Source organism: Myripristis murdjan, chromosome 9 (assembly GCF_902150065.1).
Source record: "Myripristis murdjan chromosome 9, fMyrMur1.1, whole genome shotgun sequence".
Classification (NCBI taxonomy): Eukaryota; Metazoa; Chordata; class Actinopteri; order Holocentriformes; family Holocentridae; genus Myripristis; species Myripristis murdjan.
This window is the reverse complement of record NC_043988.1, coordinates 27,423,333-27,450,887: the sequence shown is the minus strand read 5'-3', so window position 1 is coordinate 27,450,887 and position 27,555 is coordinate 27,423,333. Positions and strand designations below refer to the sequence as shown.

Below are 27,555 nucleotides of genomic sequence, written 5' to 3'. Positions count from 1 at the left end.
AACATAAAAGACAGTTGGAAATCCTCCCTGGGCCGGTCAGCTAATTCACCTCAAGGTCAGACCAAATAATGTTCAGAGAAATGCCAAAGGACCGAGGCGCTTCATCGAGGGCAGCAACACCAACAATGGGCTTCAAGAGGAGGAAATTCAAAATTCAAGTGGCCTTTACTTCAGAGAATGCTTACTGATTTTGTTTATCATTGGCAAGAAGAGATATATTTTGCGTAAGAAAAGGAAAAGAAAAAAAAACTCTAGAGAGCAGGCAAAGCTTTCATTGTTCTTGCATCATGTTCAAATTGCAAATTTAGGATTCACTACTGTTTCCTGTGGCTTTATGCAACCACAAAAAAAAAACATGGCAAACAGTGGTTTATATATAAAAACCAAACAGGAAACAATAGTGGATTTTGTATTTGCTATGGTTTCCAATGGTTACTATATTAAAAAAAAAAAAAAAAAAAAAAAAAAAAACATAGGAAACCATAACAAATACAAAATTCACTGGTTTGTAAAGGTTTTTATGTAGTAACAATTTTATTTAGCCTATTTATTTATTTTTAATTTTATATGGTGCTTCATGGTAACTATGATTACTCTCTACCATATACTACCATGGTTTTACTAAGACTTTATGGTAACCATAGCAGTACAATGATTTTTAAAGGCATTTAACTATGATTGATTGGAAGTAATACTGTAGAAAAGGGGAGTTATGCCATAGTAAAAACCATGATTTAGAATCCAAGGTTTTACTTTATGCCAACAAACATATTTACTGTAGTTTTCTTGCCATAGTAAACCATCTATAGTAAACCAATTATAACCAGATGAAGTGTAAAAACTGCTCTTAGCATTTACAAACTGTGCAGAAAAGGACTGTAGATGCTGGTGGCACGCTGCAGGCTCCTTCACTCAAAAATTGCACTAATCAGCTCACTGGACGTTTGAAATGGAGTTTTGATTTATGTCACGACAACTCCTGGTCTGTGCAATTAAAGTGCTCGAAGATCACTTTCACGTTCATGGCGGGACACACTGTGGTAGGAACAGCTACGCTCTCCCAACACCGGCCGTGCAGCTCGGTAGAAGTCAGCGATGTGCCAAAATTTTGGGGGGCAACACACGGACCGGTGGATAGTAGTAGTAGTAGTAGTTTTATTTGGTCATTTGAGAGTGAGTTAATACACTACAATTTTCTTTCACTTTCTTAGAGAGAACAGACCAAAAAGGAAAAGAAACACTAGTTAAGAATGGATCAGGGCTCTTTTAAGACAGAGCTTTCTTTTCAGGGACAGAGAAAAACAGAAACAGATGTAAATATAAGGACAGATAAAAACAAAGGTTTGAGCGCTGTATTGATTAGTGTCCTTGAGCAAGACGCTGAATCCCTGCCAGCCTCTGACATTGACCTCTGACCTTAATAGAAGGGGACCAAAGAAAAGATCATCAAAAGAACATCTCTCCACGCATTTTGCGCATTGCTGTAGTAACGCAAATTGACGACATTGTGCTGTTAACAGTTTCTTGAATTCTTCACATCCCTCTTTCGCTGAAGTTCATTTGATAAGCCGTTAATCGGAGCCACAGCCTCAAAGGGCTTCACAATGCCCACATTTTGAAACGGCAAAATGAAAAATGACTCCACAAACCAGTGACTCTTATTGAGAACGAGGAAAAACGCCGACTTAAACCTCGTCAAGAGATTAAAATTTTTTTAAAAAAAGGGAGAAACCTTGAGAAAGGCCTCAATGAATGAAAGTGTTGTGAAGAAGATGCACTATGATGAATTTAAAGGTGAAAGAGTGGAGGAGGCTGGAGCACTGGACACAACAGAAAATTTACAGTGAATACGTTTGTGTGTGTGTGTGTGTGTGTGTTATTTAGAGCTGACACGAGTTGATAGTCCTGACATGGCTCTGAGTCAGCTGTTGAAAACTGTCGAACATTTAGCTAACTTTAATTCCACCTGCCTTTGAGCTATGCTTCTGTCCACCATTAAAATGAAATTAAAATCAAATGTAGGGTTCAACACTCGGTCTTCTGGGATATCCTACGCAGTGAACCAACCACTTGATCTTGTCTTAAAATCGAGTCAAGAAACCTTGCAAGGATGTAGTGTCTTTCCTCTTGTATGAGACAGTCCTAATATCCCAATAGTAACATGATAATATCCTAATAGTCCTCATGTTTGCATCATATGGGAAGGAAGTTTGAGGTTGGAGAGATTTCCATAACTAGGATTTCCATTACAATTCCTCAAGCCTATTTCAAAAGCTGACTCTATTAAAATATTAGTTTAAGAGAACAGAAGTTGTGATATAAAACTGAACCTTCCTCCCTTGAATTAACAGTCGGTTTGTGCTTTAAAAGGTACGCATGATAAAAGAACAGTTAATTGTTTGCCTTTAACGGCGGAGTGTGACTGATCCGAGGACACCGCGTTCCAGGTGCCTCTGCGTTATTCACTGCCTTGTCAGATATGCTGAGGCATTCAGGAAAATACAGGATTTCTAGTTTAATTACCGGCTAAGTCAGAAGTTGGCAACTACAGACTTTAATATGGCATCAGCAACCATATTTTCTAAGAAAAAAAAAAGAAAAAAAAGAAATGCAACTTATTTTTGCAAAGAGTGGAAAAGGGTCTGGCAACAAAACATCTGATTGACACTAATACAACGTCGGAAACAGGATGCAGCGATGACATAAGCTGTCACTGGCCGTGCTTGAGCCGGATCCAGCATTACATCACATGTTTTGCCACAGTCCTCTGTTATAAAATAAAACCTCATCTTCATCTGCTCCTCCTCGAGCATTATGTAAATACCCATCTGAGTCCAAATGTGCAGCGAGGCAGAGCTTGTTGTTCTGACTGAGCTCGGAGTGGGCTGTGTGTGGCTGCCATGTGGCCAGTAGCTGCGCGGGTTAATGTGCACTTGCGGCAAATCAAAGGTAAAATTGAATGCTAGCACCTGGCTGTGAGATAAGTGAAAAAAATTTTAAAAAGGGGATTTGAATTCAGGTGCTCTGTTTAATTACCAGAAAATACAAGTTGAAATTCGGCATGAAGGGAAACCACTGCCTTTTTAAGCACCTTGGTTTATTGTGTGCAACTCCACGGACACATTTTTGAATTTAAGGCGGTCATTACTGTGGCCTAGATCAAACTGTATAGAACGTGTATTGTTACATCTTTTTATTAAGACCCTATGATTTTGCTCCCTGCCCGTGCTACTGGCTGTCTTTTCTCTATTGTGGCTCTCAGTGTAAGTCACAGAGCTTCAGCGAAATGCCTAAAAACACAAAATGTAATCATAAAAAGCAACTGACATTTTGCTTTCCTCTTCACAAATTTATGAAACACACAAAAAAAATGAGAGAAAAAGAGAGAGAGAGAGAGAGAGAGAGGGAGGGAGCAATGGGAACGGATGGGGAGCAAGAGCAAAAGGGGGCGAAGATAAAACGAGGGAGGAGACAGTAAAAGGATGGAGTGATTTTAAAAAGGCAAAGTAGCAAAGTGAGAGAGAGGGAGATGCGGAGTGACAGATAAAGTGATGGGGGATGGAGATGAAGACGTTTGGTAGATATGAAAGCTAACAGCCCGTCTAGCCACACACACATGCACATGGACGTACACACACACACACACACACACACACACACACACATGCACGCACACACACAGAAGGATCCCAGGGAGAATCGTCCTTTCAATTTCCAGAGCCCTAATTGCATTAGAACTGGCCTGCTCTCGTCTCCTCTCTCCGTCTCTTTCTCGGGCTCGCTCGCCCCTCGCTCCTCTCCTCGGTGCAGACCAGGACTTTCCAGGGACTATTACATGGAGCTCGACGCCTCCGCTGGGCCCTCCTCTCTGTCTCCATTTTCCTCTCTGCACAGCTCACTCGCTTTCTCTCCCCTCTGGCTTCCTCTTCCTCTTCCCCCTCTCCATCTCCTCCCTCATGCCTACTTCTGTCAGTTCAACTCATCTAATTTCCTCCCTCTCCTTCCTCTTTTTCCATCCCTCTGCCCACTTTTATCAATTAGTCTGACTCCTCCCTCCTTTCTCCATTTTGTCTCCCCCCCCACCCACATCTCTCACTTCAACTAGTCTGACCCCCCCCTTTCTCTCTCTCCCTCTTCTCCCCTTCTCTCGCCACCCAATCCTGCCCACTTTGATTAATTCAACTAGTCTAATTTGCCCCCACTCTCTCTCTCTCTTTTGCTCTCTCTCCCTCTGTCTCCTCATCTCTCCCTCTCTCCGTCTCTCGCCCACTTCTGTCATTTGTACTTAGCTAACTGGGCTAATTTCATCTGAAGGAGAGTTTCGGCGTGCTAACTGCTGGGATGGAGCGGCCTTCGCTGGCCGTATGCTCCATTTAATCATTCTCTCTCTCCCTCCCTCTCTCTCTCTCTCTCTCTCTCCCTCTGTCTGGTTTCGTCTCTCGCGTGTCTCACCTTCTCTGTCAGGCTCGCCCACTGGTTTGTTTGTTTATTCTCTTATTCCGTTGAAGACTATTTTTTGTGACCAGAGGGTTGCCGGTTTTAAACCCTGGTGGGACATATTTAAAGGGTCATGGCTCCCACCCACCCCACAATGTACCCTTGAGCAAGGCACTTAACCCCCAGCTGCCCCAGTAGCAGACTGTAGCTGCACGGGGCAACTCCCAGGTGGGACTGAGGTGTAACTGAGCATGAAGCAGTGTGTTGATGAAAGAGGGCAGGCGAAAATCAACAAATCTTCCCTGAGTAAATGAAAGGTTAAACACACACACACACACACACACACACACACATATTCTGTTTTTTTTTTCCTCCCCTTTTCTCTCCATGTTCAGTTTCTTCTGTCTCAGTCAATTCAGTTCGATAAGCTTTATTGGCATGTAGTACAACAGTGCTTACTTCAGTACATACTGCCAAAGTAGCAACCAACAAGGACAGTAAAGTGAAAAGAAACGAGTTCAAAAATAATACTATCTATCTATCTATCTATCTATATATAAACATATATATAGATAGATAGACAGATAGATATATATATATTATTATTCATATATCTATATCTATCTATATCTATCTATTATTATATCTATATCAACTATTATTATTCATACATCTATATCTATCTATCTATATGTACATATATATATCGATAGATAGATAGATATGAATAATAATAGTTGGAGTAATCATGTATGTGCAAGAAAAATAAAATAGATTAATGTAAATATGGGGGAAAGCATGTCACAGACAGTGTAGTGGAACACAAACGGCGGTAAACGTTATGAATGAGAAGAAAATGTAGCGGTGGTGTATGCTGATATCTAAAATGTAAATAATAGAAAGTCTTTTCCTCTCTTCCCCTCTCTCACTCCCACAGGGTTTCTCAATTCTTCTCATGTCACGGACCCCAAAAATAGACACACATTAAGCCACAGACCTCTATTTAATAAGATTGTATCCCAAGGAACCCATATTGGGAACTTTTTATTATCATTGTATTTATTTATTTATTTATTTAATCCGGTATTGAATTATTTAACATTCTACATTCTACCTCGTGGCAAGGGTGAAAGGATTACAGAATAGAGACACAACAGAGATATTTTCTTGTGAATTGAGTTACAGACAAATTATACCAGTCCTCTTGCTAGAGGAAACTCTGGAGGCCCCTTCAAGGACCCATGGGAATTCCCAAACCTCGCTTTGAAAACCCCTACCCTAGCAAATACTTTTCACGATGTGCAAATTGAAAACACAGGTGAGGCGTCTTCATCCATACAACACATGGGGAGGAGGCTGCTAGTGTAATTTCACAGCAGCAACATGGACTTAGAGCACCAAACATGGCAAAAAACAAAAAGAAAATTATTCCATACAGCTTATGCATGATCCATGCCTTCCAAACTCAAACAATCGCATCATGGAAGTGGAAAAAAATGTATATATATGCCTTTGATAGTGAAACAGTTTACATGCACCTTTGTGCATCTGTGTTCTGCTTGACTTGTGCGAGTTGAGCATCCATGAAAAGCATGCACTTTTCCAAATACTGGCTCTGTAACAGCACACGGGCAGACCAAACTCTTTCAACGCATGTGTAGCAGTGTAAACACAGAAATAAGAGATTTTGTAGTGAATTTGTGAGAGGAAGAACAAACGAGAAATTTTGTTGTTTTTTTTTTTTTTTCCCCACTGACTTAATGTGTTTTTTAGAAGGCTGCTATGGAGCTGTGCTAGCCACCGTCCTATGTGTTGTACCGATGGATACACCTGGTATTTTATTTTTGGGTGACCTGTCCCTTTAACTGTATGACCTGTGAGAAATGGCAGCAGCATGTAAGTGGTGTTATTTCTCTCTTTGCACATGGTAGATGGATATCATTTCAGTATTTCTCTTGTCTCTGTCTCTTTCGCTCTTCTTCCCCCTCCCTCTCATCCTATCCCTGTTTCCTCCTGCATTACATGCACGGCATATACCATATCCAAAGGGCCGTGTTTAGGCCCAGTGGTTGGTGGTTTTGGTTGACATCTGTCATGTTTTTTTTTTTTTTTTTATTATTATTATTTAAGGCTGGAGAAAGGTGAGACACTGCAAACTGCCCAAAACTCTCCTTACATTTTTTTTTTATTCTGTCAAGCTGGCATTTTGATGTGCCAGGGTTGGCAGCCAAGCATCGCCAATGTCTTCTTTGGGGAATCCAGTTTTTCTACACTTTGTGCAGATGTCATTGGTCAGCGCTTTTGGTCAAATGAAATGGACATTTTCTCCCTGCTGTAAATACCAGGAGGAGCGGGGTTACAGCTGACTGGATAGAGTCCTGTCTGAAGGTGATTGGCTTTTGCCTCGCGGTGTTAGGCCGAATTTCTTGCTCAAGTCGAGAAAATTCAAGAGGAGCAAATGTCCCTTCACCCCAATTCACGCTGCCTGCGGTGAAGTTGGGTCCATTTTGCTCCATTCGCCTCCTCCCATTGACTTTGCCTTCTTCTCTACCGCCTCAATTTTCTTCCCCCTCGGCCTATCTGAATGCAGAGTTAGTGCTATCCTCTGTGTGTGTATAGCGGCTGTCGTTTTCTCGCGCACTTACTTCCCTAACTTACTTTCTAGTTTCAGATGTCTCTCCCTCCAACTCCTACTCTCTCTCTCTCCCCCTCTCTCTCTCTCTCTCCTATTCTTGTTGACTGATTGGAGCGAGCCGGGGCCGCTTGGTATGGAAATGAACCTGGAGCCCAGGACACACAATCTCTCTGTGACCCAAATACACACACACCAACACACAGAGGATGTCACATGTGTTGATTAATTGGGTGGTAGATGGATGATAACAAGCAAATACTGTTATAGTGTAACCGAAGAGATGGGGGGGGGAGAGAGAGAGGGTGGGGGTGGAGAGGATGGTGTGAAGGTTTAGGAGTTGCTAGCTTGTCTAATAAGTGTAAAAATAGGCTGGAAAACATACCGCAAGCACGGGGGGTTAATAGTAAGAATAACGAGGTTAATGTAGTTAAATTAGCTGACAAAAGTACCCCGCACTCTCTCAAATAATTGTCACAGACACATACAAATGCAGAGAGCTCAGGTCACCGAGTGGAATTTTCTTCGGTGTACGTCCTCAGCATGATTATGAAAACCGCTGAGGTAATCTATCACAATTTGAGCGTGGCCTTGAATGTGACTTTGTCTCCAACTTAAAGAGTGGAAGTGATTATTTGCCAAAGGGGCGGGACCACTCCACTCTCCCCCGTCTCATCTCCTTGATTATGATTTGTCGTTTTAATGAGCCATCAGAGGGAATCAGGAAGTTAGTTTTTCCTCGGAACAAACAAAAGCAGACAGCGATGCCAGACAGACTGTGTGTGTGTGTGTGTGTGTGTGTGTGCGTGTTTCATTCCTCTGTGACTTGCTTAGTGTAAATGGAAATTATTCATTTCAGCAAACCCCACAAGGAAACTGCAGTTATTTAGCCTATACTGAATAAAACTGAATAGGAAGGGAGGGGGAGAGAGCGAGAGAGAGAGAGAGAGAGAGAGAGAGAGAGAGAGGGAGGGAGAGAGAGAGAGATTGAAAAAAGATGGAGAGACATAAACTGTGACTGAGAAAAACGGTGAGAGAATGACAAACAAAAAACAAACAAACAAAAAAATAAAAAAACAGAGAACAGTAGAGTAAGAGAGAGGGAGGAAATTCACTTTTTTTTTTGAAAAACAGCCGGACAGTGAAAATGGTACATCAATAATTGAGTTAGAAAACTGTGTGTGCGTGTGTGTGTGTGTGTGTGTGTGTGTCTGTGTGTGTCTGTGTTTGCAGATTATTGACTATTCTGTTTCCGCTCCCTCCTCACTGACTTCTTATTACAGAGGACCAATCAGAGCAGGAAAATTAAGGAGCCACTTTGCATAACTGCCACTAAGAGCTCCTCTGCGCATGCACACACACACACACACACACACACACACACACACTCATGGAGCCCGTGGAGAAGTGAAACTCATTGGCATCTTCAAGCAACAAAGATAAACAAGTGTTCCAATTAAGAATTAATTACGTAGCAAAGCCGTAGAGAGAAGTGAAACTCTGCAGAGAGAGGGAGAGAAAAAGAATGAGAGAGAGAGAGAGAGAGAGGGAGGGAGGGAGAGAAATGGGGGGAAAGGAGGAGGAGGAGGAGGTGGAAGACAATGATAACAAGAGGGAGAGAAAGGAGAAATAGGAGAAAGAGAGAGGGGTAGAGGGAGCACAGAGATAGGGAGCAGAGAGAAGAAAGGGAACACAAAAACAAGGCGTCCCACTGCAAATCAGACAGGAAGGGTGGAGAAAGATGAGGAGGAGGAGGAAGAAGAGAGGACTTTGCCCTTTATCTGCCCCTCCATCCTTCCCTATCTCGCTTCATTCTTTGCCTCCTTCCCTCCTTCCTCTGCCTCAGTCATTCCCTCCTTCCACGATGGATAAAATTTCCATCTTAGGCAGTCATGTATTCTCACACTCAAAGAAATAATGAAAAAGGTAATAAAACTATTGGCAGTGGGATGAGATAATCCCACTTGTTTCCCTAATTTTCTCAAATTAAGTGTCATTCTCTTAATACTGGCAGGCTGATGTGCCTTATTCTGCCTTGTTTCTACGCATTTATACTTGCTCCCAGAAAAATTACAAAAACAAGTGAAACTGCACTGGAAAAAAAGTGGGAATTTTCACTTGTTTTAAGAAAAACTAGATTTAATTTAGATTTAAACTAGATTTTAAACTGAGTATGAAACTATTTCATTTAAGGGGGATAACTGTGAACAAACACAATTACTTCTACTACTACAACAAACAACAATAAACAGTACTTCTTCTACTAATAAGCATTACTAATTTTTTTCATATGTATTTGTATTTTTCAAAACAATTACAAAACGATTTACAAAACAATCAGATAAATGAATAAACAAGCAGTATGCCAAAAGGATAAATAGGCAGAAAGAAAATAAGCTCATTTTCTTTTCTTCTAATTTCATTCTTGTTTCTTCTCATACATTTTTTTTTTCTTGTCATTGTATTCCCCAGGCTCCATACAGCAGGGCATAAAAACGATTTAAAAAATTTAACCAACATCTCCTTGTCTTCTTGCCACCACTAATAGTCATTATCTCTCAGTTTCTTTTGCCTTATTGAGATGATCGTCAAGAAACTGATGTTGTCTGTCTCTCTTTCTCTGGCTATTGATGGTATAACGGTACAAAATGAAAAATCCCACAGTCATGACCTCAAACCAAATTAATTTATCGACAGTCACCATTATTTGAGAAGAAAATCTACAATTTATAATAGTCAATGCATGGATAATCATCAGTACCATAACAATTAGCCTCGGTGTTGCTGCCTCTCTCCCTAAGTGAGAAGTCTGTGGTTCAGGCTGGGCCGCGGTGTGTGCTGGTGCTCGCAGGAAACATAAAACAACATTATTACGAATCCAATTTATCAGATGCTAAAATATCTCTAAGAGCAGAAGGAATTGGAGAAATGACTCCCTCTCTCATTCTGTTTTTCCTCTGGTTAGAACAGGGATCTTCTTCATGACTCCTTTTCAGTTTATTTGTCATTCTCTTTTTTTCTTACCTTGTCTCATTTGCCATATCAAACAAACTGACTTTTCTTAAAATTACAGTGAAACTCTACAAAACTGTATTGGCAGGAGGCTCAGAAATGTATATTATCAAAGGGATTATAGTATAGACTAGAGCAATCAGAAACAAACAAAAACATATTCAGGCCGATATTTTTTTTTTTTTTTTTAAATTACATGTTTACATAGTGAAAATACACTAGCATTAGCCAGGGTAACAACTGTCAGCTGTTATAAATTGTGTTCCTAAAAATGAATAAAATCAAAACTGCATGGAGAGCTTGACATGCAAACAAAGTCATGTTTGTTTGTTTCATTTAAAGTAATAATCATTAATATGGACTCTTTAGTAACATCTAGAGGCAACCAGAAGAATTACAACATCCGGCAACAGCGTCTCCTCCGCCACAAATCTCAACATCAGCCGTCAGTTCTGATTCAATCTCTCTAGTAAGACATCGCATTTCACAAACAGTAAGCAGATTAGCCAGCCAGCCAGTCAGAAACATTTTGAAATACCAATGGAAGACGTAAAATCTTCCTTTTCTGTCAACCCAGACGTCTATCAGTCCAAGTTGTGGCTACTGCTAATTCGTTTTAGCTCCCTAACACCTTTAGCCACAGAGCTACTCACAGTGAGTTGTCGTCAGAACAACTGAGAGCTGTTTGTAATCCCTGGAGCTGCAAAGGACCTCGACCAAAACAAAGAGTGAGGGCCAGACTTTGGGCTTTGAAACCCTGAATTCTCTGCAGCTCATTGAAGTAACTGTGGGGTAACTAATAGAGAGAGAAAGCTGAGCTACAACTCCTGACTGCTGTTGAGACAGGGAAAAAGAGTGCAGTACAACCTTTTGGACATTAGGGGCAGTCCTGAGCACCTACTTAACAGACTAGAATATCCAACAGTCAGTGAGGTTCAATGCTATAAAATGATCACTACATGTGACTCTAAACATTTATCAATAACTCAAGTCCTGTCATTGTTACATGGCCGTAGATTTATAATTAACTCATATTTTTAAGCGAAAGTGAAATTGATGGTGGTGAAATTATAGCAATTTCAGTGCTGTTTATGTTGCTTAGAGCAATTTTACGCTCTAAGTAACTGCACTGATTGTACCTTTAAATATAGTGCAAGGATCCAGTCTCATGTATCTGACCGCAGAGCCTGCACACACGTGTTGTGTGTGGACCTGATCTGAGATCCAGTCCAAAATTTCAGATACCTGAAGTCACAAGGGAGGGAGGTGTATTATGGTTACATTATTGTGCGCATGCAAACATAGCCAATAAATGAATAGTCTTCTCTCTTTCTCTTTGTCTCTCTGTCTTTCCCATTTGATTCTGGTATTCCTCTCTTTGTCTGTTTCCCTTTCTTTGTCTCTCTCTCCCTCTCTCTGTCTGTCCCTCCCGCTCTTGCTCGCTCTCCTCTCTAAAAGATGGAACCTATTTTTCAGCCCCCACGGGAGACAAATTACTACTAATAATCCCTCGTTTCCTGAAGAGGGTCTCTTTCTTTCCCACTCCGCCAAGAGACCAGAGCCTTAATGGATACATGGCGTTTGGAGTAAAATGTTGGAGGGCCCGGTAATGACAGGCACTGTTCTGGCTTTCAGTGTTGCCATGCAAAAGAAGGAGCCACTGTGCAACTGCAGCACTATAGATATAGGTTTTAGTCAGCATACAGATGTACCTGTTGTACATTCCCACTCTTTGCTTCATGGTTGCTAAAGAACTGTTGCTCTTTTGTCCTATCCTCAAGTGGAACTGTTTGGGGGAAAAGAAAGAGTTTGTTCCACTTCTCCATCCAAAGTTAGAAGGAATGGTTTAGTTGTTAGTTGAGTTGCCTTAGAATTTGGTTTTAAACACCGTACACATTTATTTGGTTCAACTGTGTAACAATGAAAAAAGAATCCCTCAGTATTTATTTACGATAGAGGGAAGATAAATGCGCAAAATTTATTTGGGATATTGAAATGATGAAAAAAAAAAAACACTAAAAAATGAAAAAAGGAAATACAATCTGAGCAGGTGAGATAAAACCTCAAAGAGGTTTTATGAAAACATCTCACCCTGAAAGAAAAAGAGAGGGTAGGGTGGGGATGATTTTTGATGAAAGGAGCCACAGGCGAATTGAAGAGAGACCAAATGACATCAAAACTGAACACAGAGGAGAATTCAAAAACAACAAAATGCATAAATAATGAGTAAGGGAAATGAAGTTGGCCTGATGTGCAAAGAGTGAGTGTATGGTAGGCAGAGAGCTTTCTGTTTTATCTTCAGCAGCATCTACCCTACATTATAGAGTAAACTTTTCACAAAATTTGAAAAACTTTGCAAGGCCCACATATTGCAAGGCCCATAGAAACTGACTGGATTACAGACATATGTAAACCATCGAACCAAACAGCCTATGTCCACTTACATACATCCCCCATAAACACATACATAACACAAAACTGTATACTTAAAGGCCAAATTGGATGGATAATGGCTTTTCCATCCAGTTCGCTTTGAAGACCGCTTCCTCATTCTCCAAAAGACCCAGATAGGTATAGGGCTTTCATCTTTGTGACCTATCACAGTGACCCCTCTCTGTGACATAGCCGCCATAAACAACCAATCAGCACCTAGTCTGCAGCTCTTGTAAACAAATCAGGACTCCCAAATGGTTGGTAATAGCAGCAATTTGATGCTTTTACCCAAAGGCGAGAGAGAGAAAGAGAGCGAGAAGGAGGCAGGGGGCGAGACAGTGAAACCAGGTGTTTATTTATAGGTTTGTGTATGGATGCACACTTTTTTTTGTATGTGTGTATCCATGCAGATGGGTGTAATGTGTGTGTGTGTGTGTTTGTGCATGCAGGTGTGTATTTGTTTGTGAGTGTGCACATGCTCACATTTTGGGATTAAAGATTTGTCCCAGACTCTTTTCCATTGTGCTAACTTAAACTAATTTGTGCATGAAGTAAAAACAGTCCAACTGAATTTGTTATTTTGCTAAGAGACCCCCAGGAACCTGCCAAGGACCTCCAGAGGTCCCTCAACCCCTGTTTGGGGGCCATTTATATTGATAGCAACTAGTCATTAATGATAAAGGTTGGTTTGGTTCTAGCTTGAGCTGCACAGCTGCCATCCAAACAATGACAGACCGGACACCAACTGTTTGAATTCAAATTACCAAACAGTTGACCAGAAAAGCTTTGACTGAATATATTTGGGGGGAAGCTTACATCCACAGGCACATACACAAATTCACACACTCACGTCCACAATTCGCCGGAGAACTTAGATAATAAAAACCCAAAAAGAGATGTTTTACCCTTTTAAAATGCATTTGTCTTTTCTGAAAGGGTCTAAAAGCATGAAGAAAGGGCGCTGGGCTGTTAACTGAGTTTTAATAAACTAGTATTTTTCAGCAAAGCAATCTGGTCAAAGATGTTTCTCATAATTTCCCATAAAGGTCTTGCCTGAATTTGCTAGTTGCTATACCAACTCCTGTGGTAACTAGGTAACTACGGTACTAATTTTTTTTTTCTTGATTATTCTCATGCTTGTGCTCTACTTCAGACAGCACACATGTTGGAAACTTGTGTTACAGCTGCAATAATTAAAGATGATCTTTCGCGGGATCAAGGGTAACTCAAGGCTGCTGACCCTGTCCGGTCACTGTGGGATTGCAGTTGCACCCAAAATCACATCAAAGCCTGCCCTCTCAGATATTATTTCTATAATTATCCGCACCACATTTGGAACTATTTTAGCTAAATACTGCTGCTCTTTCTCTATGCTAGATATCAAAGCTGTCTCCTGCATCAAGATGTTAGATATCATGTGTTGGGTCATGTGCATGTCAGCGCAAATAACCATGATGCCTTGTGATCACATCCTAAAATACGTAATAACAATAATGATAAAAAAAAACAAAAAAAAAAAAAACAGCAGGAAACAAAACACAAAAATGAAATAATATTTGGTAATGTGGTATTACTGCTCCCACAGACCCATTCACACTGCCCCTTTCAAAAAAAAAAAAAAAAAAAAGACAGCAAAATCCTAACAGCAGTGCCTTTTGAAAGCCACTGAAATTATGGTTTCAAGCCTGCTTATTTTCACCGTGTGAAAGAGAGAGGGGTTCCAGAAGCCCTGGACAAAATTGGGTTTCCTCACCAGGGCTTTGCTGTTTGGAGGAGGGCTATCAGGCCAGATTAGCTCTACCACAGTCGTAATGGAACTGGGAAAGTTTTGAAAAGCATCCGGCTGTCCGCTTTTTACCCTGAGGTACTTGAGGTGGTTTCAGCCAGAGCAGCAGTGTCAGGGATGTCTGTTTGAGTGTGTGTGAGTGTGTGTTTGTGTGTGTATGTTTGTGTGGGTGTGTTTCTTTGCACCTGAAGTGATGGGGACTTTTACCTGTGTAACAGTGGCTACTATTATCAATACTGTGAGCAAAACACTGGTCTGCTTTGTACAGATTGTACAAACCGAGAACTCCTCATAATAACGCTTTTATATGACTCAAGTACTGACTTTGATTGCACAGAGAGAATTAAAAAAAAAAAAAAAAGAAATACTTGATTCCTGTCTCACAGCCATCAGATTTAACCAATTACAATGACAGGTCTAAATATAGGTATCTCTATTGTTAAGAAAAATGCAGTGCAGTTGCAACTTTTTGGAAAATAGATGAAAAATACAACTTTGTTTTTTACACCTTGCAATAAGGCACTTTTTCACATGATATGAGGACTGGCTGGTGCTAATGAGGGAGTTCAGAAAAGGACAAGGGATTTTGAAAAGTCTTTGAAAGATCTTTCATGGAGTTGTGCGATCTACTGTGTCCAATGCTTTGGAAGTCGCTGTCACCGCTCCTGTACTCCTGATGATTTGCACACAAACAACAGAAGCCGGTGCACCTATTTTGCTGGTTGTGAAAGATTGGTTGAGGTGTTTATAACTGCTAAAATGCACCAAAATCCCTCAAATTAGAGATGATGCACTAGATGGAATATGCAAACCTGTCCTCTCACCCGCAGATGGATAGGCCTCGAGGAATTTCATCAACCAAAATATACCCCACCGTATATCTCACTGTGGAAATCTAATGCAAAATAGGTGCATGTTTTTCATGTTAAAAATAAATGTGAAAACTATACAGCCCCACCTCAGAGAGAACACCTAAAGTTAATATTCAGCACTTTATTATCCCTAAATGGTAAGTTTACTTTGCAGCAAAATATACATTGCAAAAATAATATAAATCATTTTTTATGTTAAATGTTTGCAAGTTTTTAATCCGGCCAGCACAAATTAGTCTCTCACGGTGCAAATAAACTTAATACAAGACATGAACATGAACAATTTACAGAACCACTTCTTTAACGACGTTTATTATTAGAGATTTTTTGCCGATATCCGATATGCCAATATTTTCAACTCTTTTGGATGATTGCCAGTTCACACCGATATATGCACATACTGATTTCCACTGTATTGCAGAGAATATGAAGTGTCTCCTGAGGTGGAATTAACATTTTATTATGCCTACTCTTATCGTGATGGCCCACTGGCAAATGCAGACATAAAATACAATGCTTTTCAAAATGTACACATTCACTGCGCAAAATAAGAAAACTACTTCAACTTTGGTTATGAAAAACATGCCATATTTCGTTTTATATAACAAGCTTGAATGATTCTCTCCCTGAGACGATCTTGACAATACGCACAGCCAGGGCAAATCTGACCTATTTCATTAAATTTTATTATATCGGCATGTCATATTGGCAGAATTGTCAGTTTGGGCCATTGCCAGTTTTTCATTTTAAAGCCGATATCAGCCGATACCAAGGATGTGCTGATACTATTGCGCATCCCTATTAATTATGGCACCATAAACTTGCTGAAAAGAGTGGGCATCACACAAAGAAAACTTGATTACCTGAGATTTTTACGCTTGTATCAAGGTGTGACAATGGTGGGAGACTGTGGGGCTTTCATTAGCTCCTTAGGTCTAAAATACCTCTTGTTCTAACCTTTACATACTCACACTTAGTTAAGCTGTATAAGTTACTGCTCACGCTGCAGGTCTTTTTTCACTGCATTTGCATTTGAAGATGGCTTTTTTCCCTGTCCTATCTTTACAGTTCAGACTGCTGTGGAGGTGTTTCATTACCAGAAGAGGTAAGAGACGAGGTTCATTTTATAACTTTACAACAGCAGATTTATTGATTTAGGTTTGGTGAATTTTATGTTGGACTTCATTATTGTAAAAGGGCTTAAAGCTGGAATAATTGAAAACACAAAAAAAAATAGGACCGAGAGCCTCGTGGACCCAACCTGATTCCACAAGCTTACTTCAAGGGTTTTTATCGGTTCAGTTTAAATGATTCCCACGTAAAAAATGAAAGCTGGCAATTTCGATTATTGCACCTACAAGGCTTTGTTGATGATGTAAACCATAGTAGGCCTCACAGAAGTGTGTGTTTGCAGTATCCTCTGTTGGTAAGTTGCAGCAGGGAGCTACTCGTAGTGACCTGATTGCATCACATTATTTGCCAAGATGCTTACAGCCTGCAACCAAGCAACTCACGCAAGACTGGTTTTCACACTCTAATGCTTCTTTTTTGTGCAATCCACAATCTGTGTGGCAACGTGTCAGCATTTTTTTATATTGCTATATTGATATTGTTTGTGGAAAAAAAAAAATCAGATTACCAGAAAAGAAACAATGAACATTTTGGGCTTTTATAGACCCAAGTGTTTTCAGAGACAGCTGTGGTTGAGTCTCAGCAAGACTGACACCTGCTGCATGACACATACACAGTGGGCAGTGTGTGTGTGTGTGTGTGTGTGTGTGTGTGTGTGTGTGTGTGTGTGTGTGTGTGCTTGTTTAGCTATACTTGTGAGGATGAAGTATTGAGATGCCATTGTTCTTGTGAGGACATTTAGGGATGTGAGGACATTTTGGGTGATCCTCACATGCTATTCCGGTTTACAGCTCAAGGTTAGGGTTAAGGTTAGAATTAGGATTAGGTTAAGATTAGGGTAAGGGTTAGGGTTACGCATAATTTGGTTATGACTAAGATTAGGGAAATGCTGTGGAGAATGGATGTCAGTCAATATAATTTCCCCATGAATATAGTAAAACTGAAGTGTGTGTGTGTGTGTGTGTGTGTGTGTGTGCATGAATCAGTGGATGTGTCTGGCTCTACATGCTGTGTTGGCGCATTTGCATTTTCTCAGCAAGTGAATTTGTAAGCATGCGTGTGTGTGTGTGGCTGTGTGTTTGTTTGTGAGGCAGCATATCATTTTGATATCTGCAAGGGCGAATCCTACTGTGTGTGTGCGTGCGTGCATGTGTGCGTGCGTGCGTGTGTGACCAGGAGGCTTGTAGCAACAGGAGGGGGTAAACAAGCTGACCTTTTTAGGTTTGATCACCCTGCAGGAAGGGGGTGTCAACATGGGAAGCTGGGTGAGAGGTGGGGGCTGTTGGGGAGCAGGATTGGTGGCAGGGGGTGGTTAAGGTGTGAAAGAGCAAAGAGAGCAGGGGACAGCAGGTGGGGACGTGGAGATAAGGAGCGCAAAGGACAAACGGAGTGAGAGATGGTGGGATGAAAGGAGGGAGGGAGTCCTAAATGTTAATCGGTAAAGACCAAAGATTCTCTCCATTGATAGCGCTGTTCATCTGCTGTGTCTATGTGAGCACATACGTGTGTGTGTGTGTGTGTGTGTGTGTGTGTGGGCATCTATTTACAAATACTCTATGCGTCTATGAGTCAGTATATTTGCATATTTTTGTATACATGTACGAAATGTCAGGATACGCATGTTTGGCCTGATGTGCAAATATTAGTGTGTGTGTGTGTGTGAATCTTTCTTTAAGTATACATGCTGTGAAATGTGTGCTTAAAATGTATGCTTGGGTCCATCTCTGTGTGGATGCTTGTGCATGTTTGTGTGTGTGTTTGTGTTTGTTTTTGTGTGTGTGTGTGTTCCCGCGTTCACGTATCAAGTCGCCCCCTCACCTCAGCCAGCGGTACGATGCCCTGTATGTCGGCGTTGCTGATGTAGAGGTGGGAGACTTTCTCGGTGCGCGCGGCAGCCGTCTGCGCTCCTGCTGGGTACTCGACGTTCCAGTGCAGCGTCTGGGTCGGCACGAGGTTGATCACATTATCCACCTCGAAGTCCAGCTGCATCACCTCGTAAGACTGACCCTCCAACCTGCAGAGAGAGAGAGAGAGAGAGAGAGAGAGAGAGAGAGAGAGTTGGCGGTTACTGTTGTGATCAGAGCATAAAAAAGGCTGATAGTGACATTTTGATATGCCGATTACTGTTTTTTTTTTCCCGCCCGCCTCCAACCCAGAGGCACTGACTACCATTAAAGTAATAATCTACAACATTTCCATACATATATAACTGAGTGTCCGTTTGACTACTGCCTGTTTCTGATTGACATAACAGAATAGTGATTCAACCTGTAACATTTCATGAAAGCGTCAGTATTCGCTGCTGTAAAGGAACATCCTCTGGCGCTCAGGAAGCGACGTGTTTTATGTTTACGGCAGCAACAGCAACAGGAAAAAGCAGAAGAAGAGCTGGGTAGATTATCAGTATTATCAGCGATAGCCTTCAGGGCTGAGCAGACAAAGAGAAGAGCGCCACCTACAGAGACGTCACAGGACTAGACACACTGCTTGATTAGCAGGTGATTTCTGGAGAGCGCAGTGCAGAGGATTACCGCTTTAAGGTCATATTTGGGTTAAGATGTTTACATGAAACTAACCCTTTGGCTACACTGAACATGTGACATATCTCGTCTATTTGCAGAGCAGGTGCTGCGACCGAGTACACCCACCTTAATTAATGAAACCAGCTACACCAAGATTGAGAGCAGTGCACAGTCGTGTGTTTGCGCTCCGGAGTTCTGCTTTACAAACATATAAATAGGCCAGTCTTCTATTTTTTTTTTTTTTTTTTTTTTTTTTTTTGCAAGTGGTGCACTGCCCCTTTACGTGTAAATGTGTATATATTTTCAACAGGGCTTCCAACTCAGGGTCTCAATCGCCCTGTTGCCGTTCATTTTGCCAGTACCGGCTGTGGTTGCCAAGTAACATTATCTATTACATACTGTAGGCTATAGATGTTTACCTGCCCGTATCACATGAACTCAGTGAAAAAGTTAAAGTTTCACAGATGAGCTGGGTCCAAAAAGATCTCCTCTGCAGTATACCCACTCTACTATATAACATTATTAACAAGCCTGAAACTAACTTGACTTTATTTACTTTAATTTTACTTTGTGTAGACGATTTGATATGTAACAATATACTCTGAGACAAACTTCTGCAGACTAGCCATGGCTCTCTTTTTTATTTCTCCTTTGCAAAGTTCCTCCTCCCTTCCAAAAATAAGTCATTCAAGCTCAACCCACTGCTTCCCCTACCGTTCAAAAGAAGTGCTCTCCCCATTCCATCCCTGAAAATTCACAATGGAGGAATGCGTGAAGAAAGCGAGCGGACAGAACAGAAGCCAGAGGTGTCACAGAGCCGAAAAGGCCATAATGTGAGTCAGAAAGTGAACGTGATAAGAATTGTAACAAAACATGGATCAATATAGGGCTGGTGGCCTGCAAAACTTGCTCCTTTTAGCTTTTAGTTTAGTTTAGCTATTACCTGCGGGCACAAAAAATCTATATACAAATGTTTTACTGCTCTAAATACCATCTAATGGTCAGAGAAAATCAAATACTACATCATTTACATGCACCAACTCCAAATCAGGCGTATTTAATAAACAGGGTAAGAATGCAATTTTCTGTGCATGTAAATTCGGCCAGTTGTAAAAGAGAGTGCAAGAAAAAGATTTTGCTTTCACTCTTCCCACTAAGGTTGCATGTATCTCAAAACCAACAGTACCCACACCTCCAGGTATTCTGCAGTCGCTGTGTGTTACAGTATGTTAAAGTGCCTTTGTTACCTTGAGTCAGTCACAACTTGTGTAGCTGAAACAATCCACAGTTGAGAGCCACACTGAGCCACTGCTGCAGCTGTGGAAAATAATGATGATGATGATGATGATGATGATGACAATAATCACAATGACTCTATTGGAAATGACTGAGAGTGCTTGTGTTAAGTGGACTGTTAAAAATATAAATGTGAAGTTTGAAATCACACCATCAAAAGCTATGTGTGTGTGTGTGTGTGTGTGTGGTATGTGTGCGTGCATGTGTGTGTGAGTGTGTTTGTTTGTTGTCTGAGTGTCTGTGTGTGCATGTGTCTTTGTGCATGCACATGGAGGAGGGCAGTCCAATCATGCCATGGAAAAATAATGACAAATTGTGTAACTTAATGAAAGGAAGCCAGACTGTCACTTTATGCCCACTCAAATACACATAGACTCAAAAAACCATGTGTGTGTGTGTGTGTGTGTGAGTGCCTTGGGTTGTTATGTGTACACTGCTAGTTCTGGACATCAGCACAGACCAGTAGCAATTATTCTGCCTCCTTGATAATAACCACTAATATCAATAATGGCACACTGACCCATTTAGGAAAAAAATCAGCAAATCTCAGAACAACCAAAAGCCATTAGAACTAGAATAGCGAAGGTATCAATGCGATGGTGTTGGTACTACTTTTTCTAGTGCTGCTAATACTGCTACTCATATTACTACTACTTAAAATAACGATAAGATTGATAATATTAATAAACAACTCATATTGCACAGCCCTTGCAGTGAAAAAAATGGATGAGTGTATGAAAAATTGCATCATATCAGGCCAGCTGAGCTCTCATACCAGAAGGCGGCGTGTTTGCATGAAAAAAAAAAAAAAAAAAATGCGACACGTGACATTAATGTACCAGACGTCACTTCAAAAAGAGAGCAGGAAAAAAGGATGGTGTTTCACTGTTGCTATGACAACACGTAACATCACGACCAGCCATCAGGGTTGAGCATAGCTGGCTAGCTTGCTGCTGGAACTGAATCATCTCTCCCTCCAGGGTCTCTTTATGCCGGATTGTAGAAGCTTTTTGATCTCAAATCGTAAAGCTGCGAACGATCACACAGCGCGGTGATGAAACTCTCCTTCTAGATTTTTTAACCGCTTGTTTATCAGTTTTTGTTCTCTTTCGTGATCGGTGGCCTGCTCTGCAACCGAGTTCAAGTTTGGATGCCTTTCAAAAACCGAGAGGAACTGGCAGCATTCTGGCATGAAAACACAAACGCCGGCGATGCTATGAGTTTAAGAAGAGCGAGACGTGACACAAGGTAAAAAGACATCCGACTGGCACATATTTACATTTTAAATCAGCATACTGAACATCATGTCATATCCCCTGTGTGCACGGACCCTTATTCTCCCTACTAACAATCAAATATAGGCTCTATTAATCCACTTCTCTGGCTTCACCCTCCTGTAGATGGCTTCCATAGTGCATGATTCCCTCACATTTATTACATCTAGATAGTCTATATTTAAAGCAATGTATGTGCCATGTATTCCATGTTATTTGATCCATTTGTTCTTCCAGTTATTTTCCACAAAACATTTTCATTACATAGTTTGCCTTTCAGCCTCTTGGTTGTCTTGATTACATCCTCCGTTCGTCTGATTCACATCCTCATCTGCCGTATTTGCCCTGTCCATTTGCTCTAATAGCCTCTTGTTTTAAAGTAAACAACAACAAAAGAAAGTTCCTACTGTTATTTTCTTTGCCTAGCAACACTAATCTCTTCAACGAATGCTTCACATCCCCTCCTTCTATATGCTCCTCCTGCACCGGCTCTGTTTTGCTCTTGCCTTGAAGAAAAAGAACCATCCTCTCGCCTCTTATTTCCTCGCCTCGCTCTTCACTAACATACATGGTGACTCTGGGGGAACAAGAGCATTTTATTAAATTTGTTGTCAGCACACTGTGGCTTTGAACCTGGCCTACCTTGCAAGTAAACTGGTGGTGATGTACAATATAGAAATTCGAGCTTATTTTATGGTTGCATTCACTTTTGTTGTGCAAGCCACATTTTTTTATTTTTTTTTATCGCATGCTGGCTGCACTTGTGCTGCACTTTGGCTTCATCTCAAACAGGAAGTGGATTCAGCTGAATAAATTGGGCGCTTTACAACCAATTGGGCGAATTACAACCAATGATTTGTGTGATACAATTAGTGCTGGGATGGTTACTTTTGAAATGTGATCAGTTACAGATTCATAGATACCCTTTAAAAAAATAAGTAATATGACTATATTGATTACTTCTTATAAGTAATATAACTTTTTACAACTGATTACTTTTTTTTTTTTTTTAACAAATGCTTTAAACCACAGAGAGCTGAAAAGTCCTGAATATTTAAAGCAGATAGTGTAAACCAGTTATTGTAGATTTGGGCTTTACAGATTCGCTGTGGGTCAAGTGTACTCTAGTAATTCTTATATTTCCAACAGCATTTGAATGCAGCATCTCTGTTGTGCTGCTAGTAAGCAAGTTTGAAGGCAGGGGTCCTGTAGGTAATGCTACAGGGAAGTCCAGTGTTAATGTTTTTAATAAAGTCATGCCCTAGCTAAAAAGCAATCTTGAGCTATTTCAGGGGCAATCATGAAAATAGCACAGCAACTTGAATATCTTGACTTATAAAAAAAATATCCATGTCTCTTAACTTTGTCCTTGTGGTTGGTTTTCAACTAGAAAATACGACGTGTTGTGGTGTTCATATGCAAACCAAACTGGAATATCCAATAAAGCTGACATCACGTCATGAGCAGAGCATCGGCCAGGCCAGCCTTGGTGCTGCTGTGCTGAAACGTGTTCCCATAATGACTTTGGTGACCTGCACTGTCTGGAAATATGCAAAAACAAGGCCTGCATGCACGGCTACAGAATGAATGCTACATTCATATTTGCTTTTTTACTCAGCACAAATATGTTCAGAAGTATTTATATGTATTCATCAGCATAAGTGACTGTAATTTAATCACATTTTCCTTAATCACTTTAACATTATTTTGTAATTTGGCTTCGAAATGCAGTTACATGTAGCCCATTTTCCCCAATGCCTGGTTACAAATGTACAAATGTACTACCGGATGAGGAAAAAAAATACATAATGTGAGACAGATGCAGGATTAATGAGGGGAGGAGGACTTCTACACTGGTTAAAGCTATGAAGGGCCTTAATGCAAAAAAAAAAAAAAAAAGATTCATATTTGTCTGAGTAACACATCCATGCCAAAATGCACATCTAGACAATGTAATAAGATGTTCTGCCAGCCCTGCTTTGAGATGTCACACACAAGAAAAAAAATTGCAGTTATTAAATAAAAACACTATCTGGAACGGGAAAGCACATTTTCCCCAGACAAGATAGCAGTGAAATATACCCACTCACAGTTCAAACTAAGTGAAACGCAAAAGGTCTCCTGGGTGGGATTTTGGAGATAAACATTTAACACACACACGCACACACACACACACACACACACACACACACACACACACACACACACAGTGAACTGCCCTACGGTTTCAAAAAAAGATATTCTTATCAAAACATAATTCAGACACCATCTTGCAAACAACACAAAATCTCTCAGCCTGTCTCTTTAACTCACTCTGACACAAACACACACACACACACATATGCACATGCACGCACACACACACACACACCCACCCACCCGCACACACATAAAAGCTGGTGGAAAATTAGAAAGAAAGAAAGTAAGCACCTGCAAATTGATTTTTGGGCCAGTATTTCATATGTCACGCACATGCTCAGATGCAGGGGTTAAAGGTCATGACAGAGCTATTTGGTGAGGGTCTGCCATATCTCGCATGTGCTAGTATCAGTGTGTGTGTGTGTCTTTGGGGAGTCGGGGTGAGTGAGTGTGACAGGGGGAGATAGAGGAGAGGGGAGACTGATGGGTGTCAGCTACCCTTGACCTCTTTTAGATCCCTCCATCACTTTCGCTTTTCTGTCTTTTTTCGTGTGTCCCTCAGTCCGTCTCACCTCCCTCATCCTCCTCCAGCATCCAAACCAGGCTCGCACTGAGGCCGTCCTCCAGGAAATTGTGATTTTTGCAATCTCAGTGATTGATCACCGATTCAACGGACTTGTCATTTTGCTAAATTATCGCAATTTCTACATATAAAGTCTCCAAATCAACGGAGTGGCTGTAATTTCAGCCATTTGCGGCACTTTGTCACCTAAAATGGTCCAGTCAAACAATACGCCAGCTAAGTATGTCTGCTCTGATCCTCTCATACGACAGCGCAACCAACTAGAGAGATATATAAAATGAGATTAAGGGTGAATCACTGTTGTCAAGTGGTTTTTGCCATGAAAAAAAAAAAAAAAAAATCAGACAGTTAAGTTGAAATGGTAACACAGTTAAGTTATTTTCTCTAAATGCTTGGCTCCACTTCAGAATTTATAAGTATAAGCCCGCTTCCATCCATGTAGGTTAATTCCAAGTGAATAGTGTCTCCTTTGAAACACATACAGGCCTGATATCAAGCATGAAGCATTTTTTTTTTTTTTTTTTTTTTTTGTTTTTTTGTCACCACAATCTGTCAAGTTATTTATTGACAAGTTATTTGTCAAGTAATTTACCACCGCTAATATCTGCAGCTGGAGGAGGCGGATGTCTGAGGATGGCTTTCAGCGCCAGAGACAGACACTGTTACAGCCTGATCAATAAACATGTTGGCGAGACAAGCTTTTGTTCATGTGTTTTTGAATTTTGTTCACCACAGAACTCAGAACAGGTGCAGTTGTCTTGTTCACACTGAGAAAGCAAGGAAGAAGTTCTAAGAAACATTTTTTTTTGTATCCCTTTTGTGCCAATTCACTACCATTCTTTCCTTGGACGTGCAATTTTTTACCAGTTCTGGCAATTTAACAGCAAAACAGGAACACCTAAAGCCCTGAAAATTGCATCACAACTCTGACAAAAGCCTTTGTAAGATCACTCTTCAAAATCAAAGATTTTAACAAAAAACTTCATAAATCCTGGAGGGGCTGTAACATGGAGTTTCTCTGATTGATGCCCAACTTAAATGAAAAAAGGGATAATGCACGAAGACTGACAGATGATTCTCTCTCTACTTCCTGCTCTTGCTGCCTTTGTTCCTCCTTTGTTCTCTCGTTCTGAAACTTTCTCCAAGTTTATACATTACTTTTCCTCAGAAACGCTGATACAGTTACATGCACTGGTGTCTAGTGGCTGCCCAATTCCACTCCAGTCCACCGCTGGAGAAACTGGAGGATGCATACCTTGCTCAAGGACACTGGGAGCCACACACATGTCAGTAGCTCCATCAATATGAGAAAGAGAGGAGGTTGGTTGGAGGAACAAAAAACAGTTTCTCTTCAGAATCTGCCACCATTGCCTTTTGTTTGCATACAAACGGATAGACATTAGTGTTGGGCTACAAATGGACTTGAATTGAACTCTGAACTGAATTTGAACTGCACGTTTTGTAATTTGCAATGGTCCTAAGATTAAATAAAGAGGGGGAAAGGGGCTAGAGGTGCCACCAAAAATGAACCAACAAGATTAACAGAGACAGACAAACAGAAAGAAAGAAAGAAAGAAAGAAAGAAAGGAAGGAAGAAAGAAAGAATCTTTATGAGCAAGAGATGTGAAAATTGAGTCAAAAAGGGAGAGAGGGAGGGGCGGCGCTACAGACTGATGGAGAGAGAAAAGACAGAGAAAGAGAGAGAGTCTGCTCTTTTTGTATTTAAATTAATGACACTTTTGAATTTTCATTTGGTCTGCTATGCTCCTTGACTGTCTGTGTGTGTGTGTGTGTGTGTGTGTGTGTGTGTGTGTGTGTGTGTGTGTGTGTGTGTGTGTGTGAGTATCTCTGCACATCCATCAAAAAGACTTGTTTGACCTCAAAGGACAAAGGAATATTTCATATTTTGCAGAGAGAAACCTAAAATACAGCAGAGGTGTAGACGCACGTGAGCACACACAATAACACAATAGTCTGTCACTCTCTCTCGTCCCCGCTCTTTGTCACACAGACACAGAAAACAGCTCTCTCTCTCTCTCTCTCTAACACACACACACACACATACACATACACACACACATCCACATACGTCCACAAACAACCACCGGGGAAGTATAGAGTGTGTTTGGGTGCAGTGTAATCGCTGGAGCTGAAAAAGCAATGTGTCTGCAGTGACAGGTTCATTCAGGTGTTAGCTCCGTCCCAACCACAAGGCTCCAAAACAATATTACACCGTCCTCTAGTGCATACGCTCTCTCCCACAGATACACACATGCACACACACACACACACACACACACACACACACACACACACACGTTCTAGAACACCGTTCTCCAATACTCCAGCAAAAACACCGCAAAAACTTGAGCGTCTGTCTCTTCCTTCGCTGTCTGTCTACTCCTCTGTCTTGCCTGTCTGTCTGCGTGTTTTGTTTACCTGCTTACCTGTCTGTCTGTATATTTGCCTACTGGCCGAGCTACACCTCTGACTAAAAGTGACAACATGTAAAGGCATTCTTGGAAAAGTAAAAAAATCACCAGTAGGCAGCTTGAGGGAAAGTGGTTACATCAAAAAAAAAAAAAAAAAAATGTTGCCCATCATTGGAAGAGAGAGAGAGAGAGAGAGAGAGAGAGAGAGAGAGAGAGAGAGAGAGGAGATGTAAAAGCTGAACATCATTATTCTGCAGTGTTTGGTTAACTGAACTGTGTGTGTGTGGTGAAGCATGACCTTTACCTCCATTCTTACACCTTAAAGTTTTCTGAGTGCAATGCAAAATGATAGTGCACACAATCATAATGTACAACATTCAACACAGATTCTCTGTTGCTTCACGGTACAATCTTTATGTGGCACTGCCAAAAGTCCCCGTTCAAGTCCCCTGAATGAGAAATAATGACACACAACTTGAATCAATCAGCTGTTCAGTTTTGCAAGTGCAAATGTGATACAAACAGAACTGTGGCCTAAAACAGAGGTAGAGACACATATAGATAGATAGATAGATAGACAGACAGACAGACAGACAGACAGGACGTGTATGAGCAGCAGCTCTCTGCCTGGGGAGGCCAATAAGCACAGATGAAAAGAGACAGCTCTGGCAGCAGCGGGTGTCTGGCTGGACTCACTTCTAACACCAGTACGTAACTGTGTTTTTTTAGCCTCAGAGGTGATTAGGGGAGATGAATGGCTATTTTTTCCTCCTGTTTATGTATTTAGCCATTAATTAAATGCTTTACTTGCCCCAGTTTTCAACGCTGGGTACACTGAGAGGATGTCTTTTTGCAGGCCATCTTCATAAACGCAAACAGACTTAAGAATTCTGTAGTTTCACTCTACTCAAGCCTTTTTTTTCCTCTCTCTCTCTCTCTCTTTCTGTAGGTATGCTTCATTGCAGTGGCTAAAGGCATGCATGTGTGTGTGTGTGTGTGTGTGTGT

General features: G+C 41.0%; 1 protein-coding gene across 1 annotated transcript in view; it reads right to left on the bottom strand.

Annotated features, from left to right (window-relative positions):
• The window catches only part of LOC115364984 (transmembrane protein 132C), a 359,390-nt gene that overhangs the window by 87,721 nt on the left and 244,114 nt on the right, over positions 1-27,555 (bottom strand). The window contains exon 8 of the mRNA XM_030059694.1: positions 18,122-18,317. Coding sequence (XP_029915554.1) covers positions 18,122-18,317 — 196 coding nt within the window. The remainder of the gene's footprint in view (positions 1-18,121; positions 18,318-27,555) is intronic.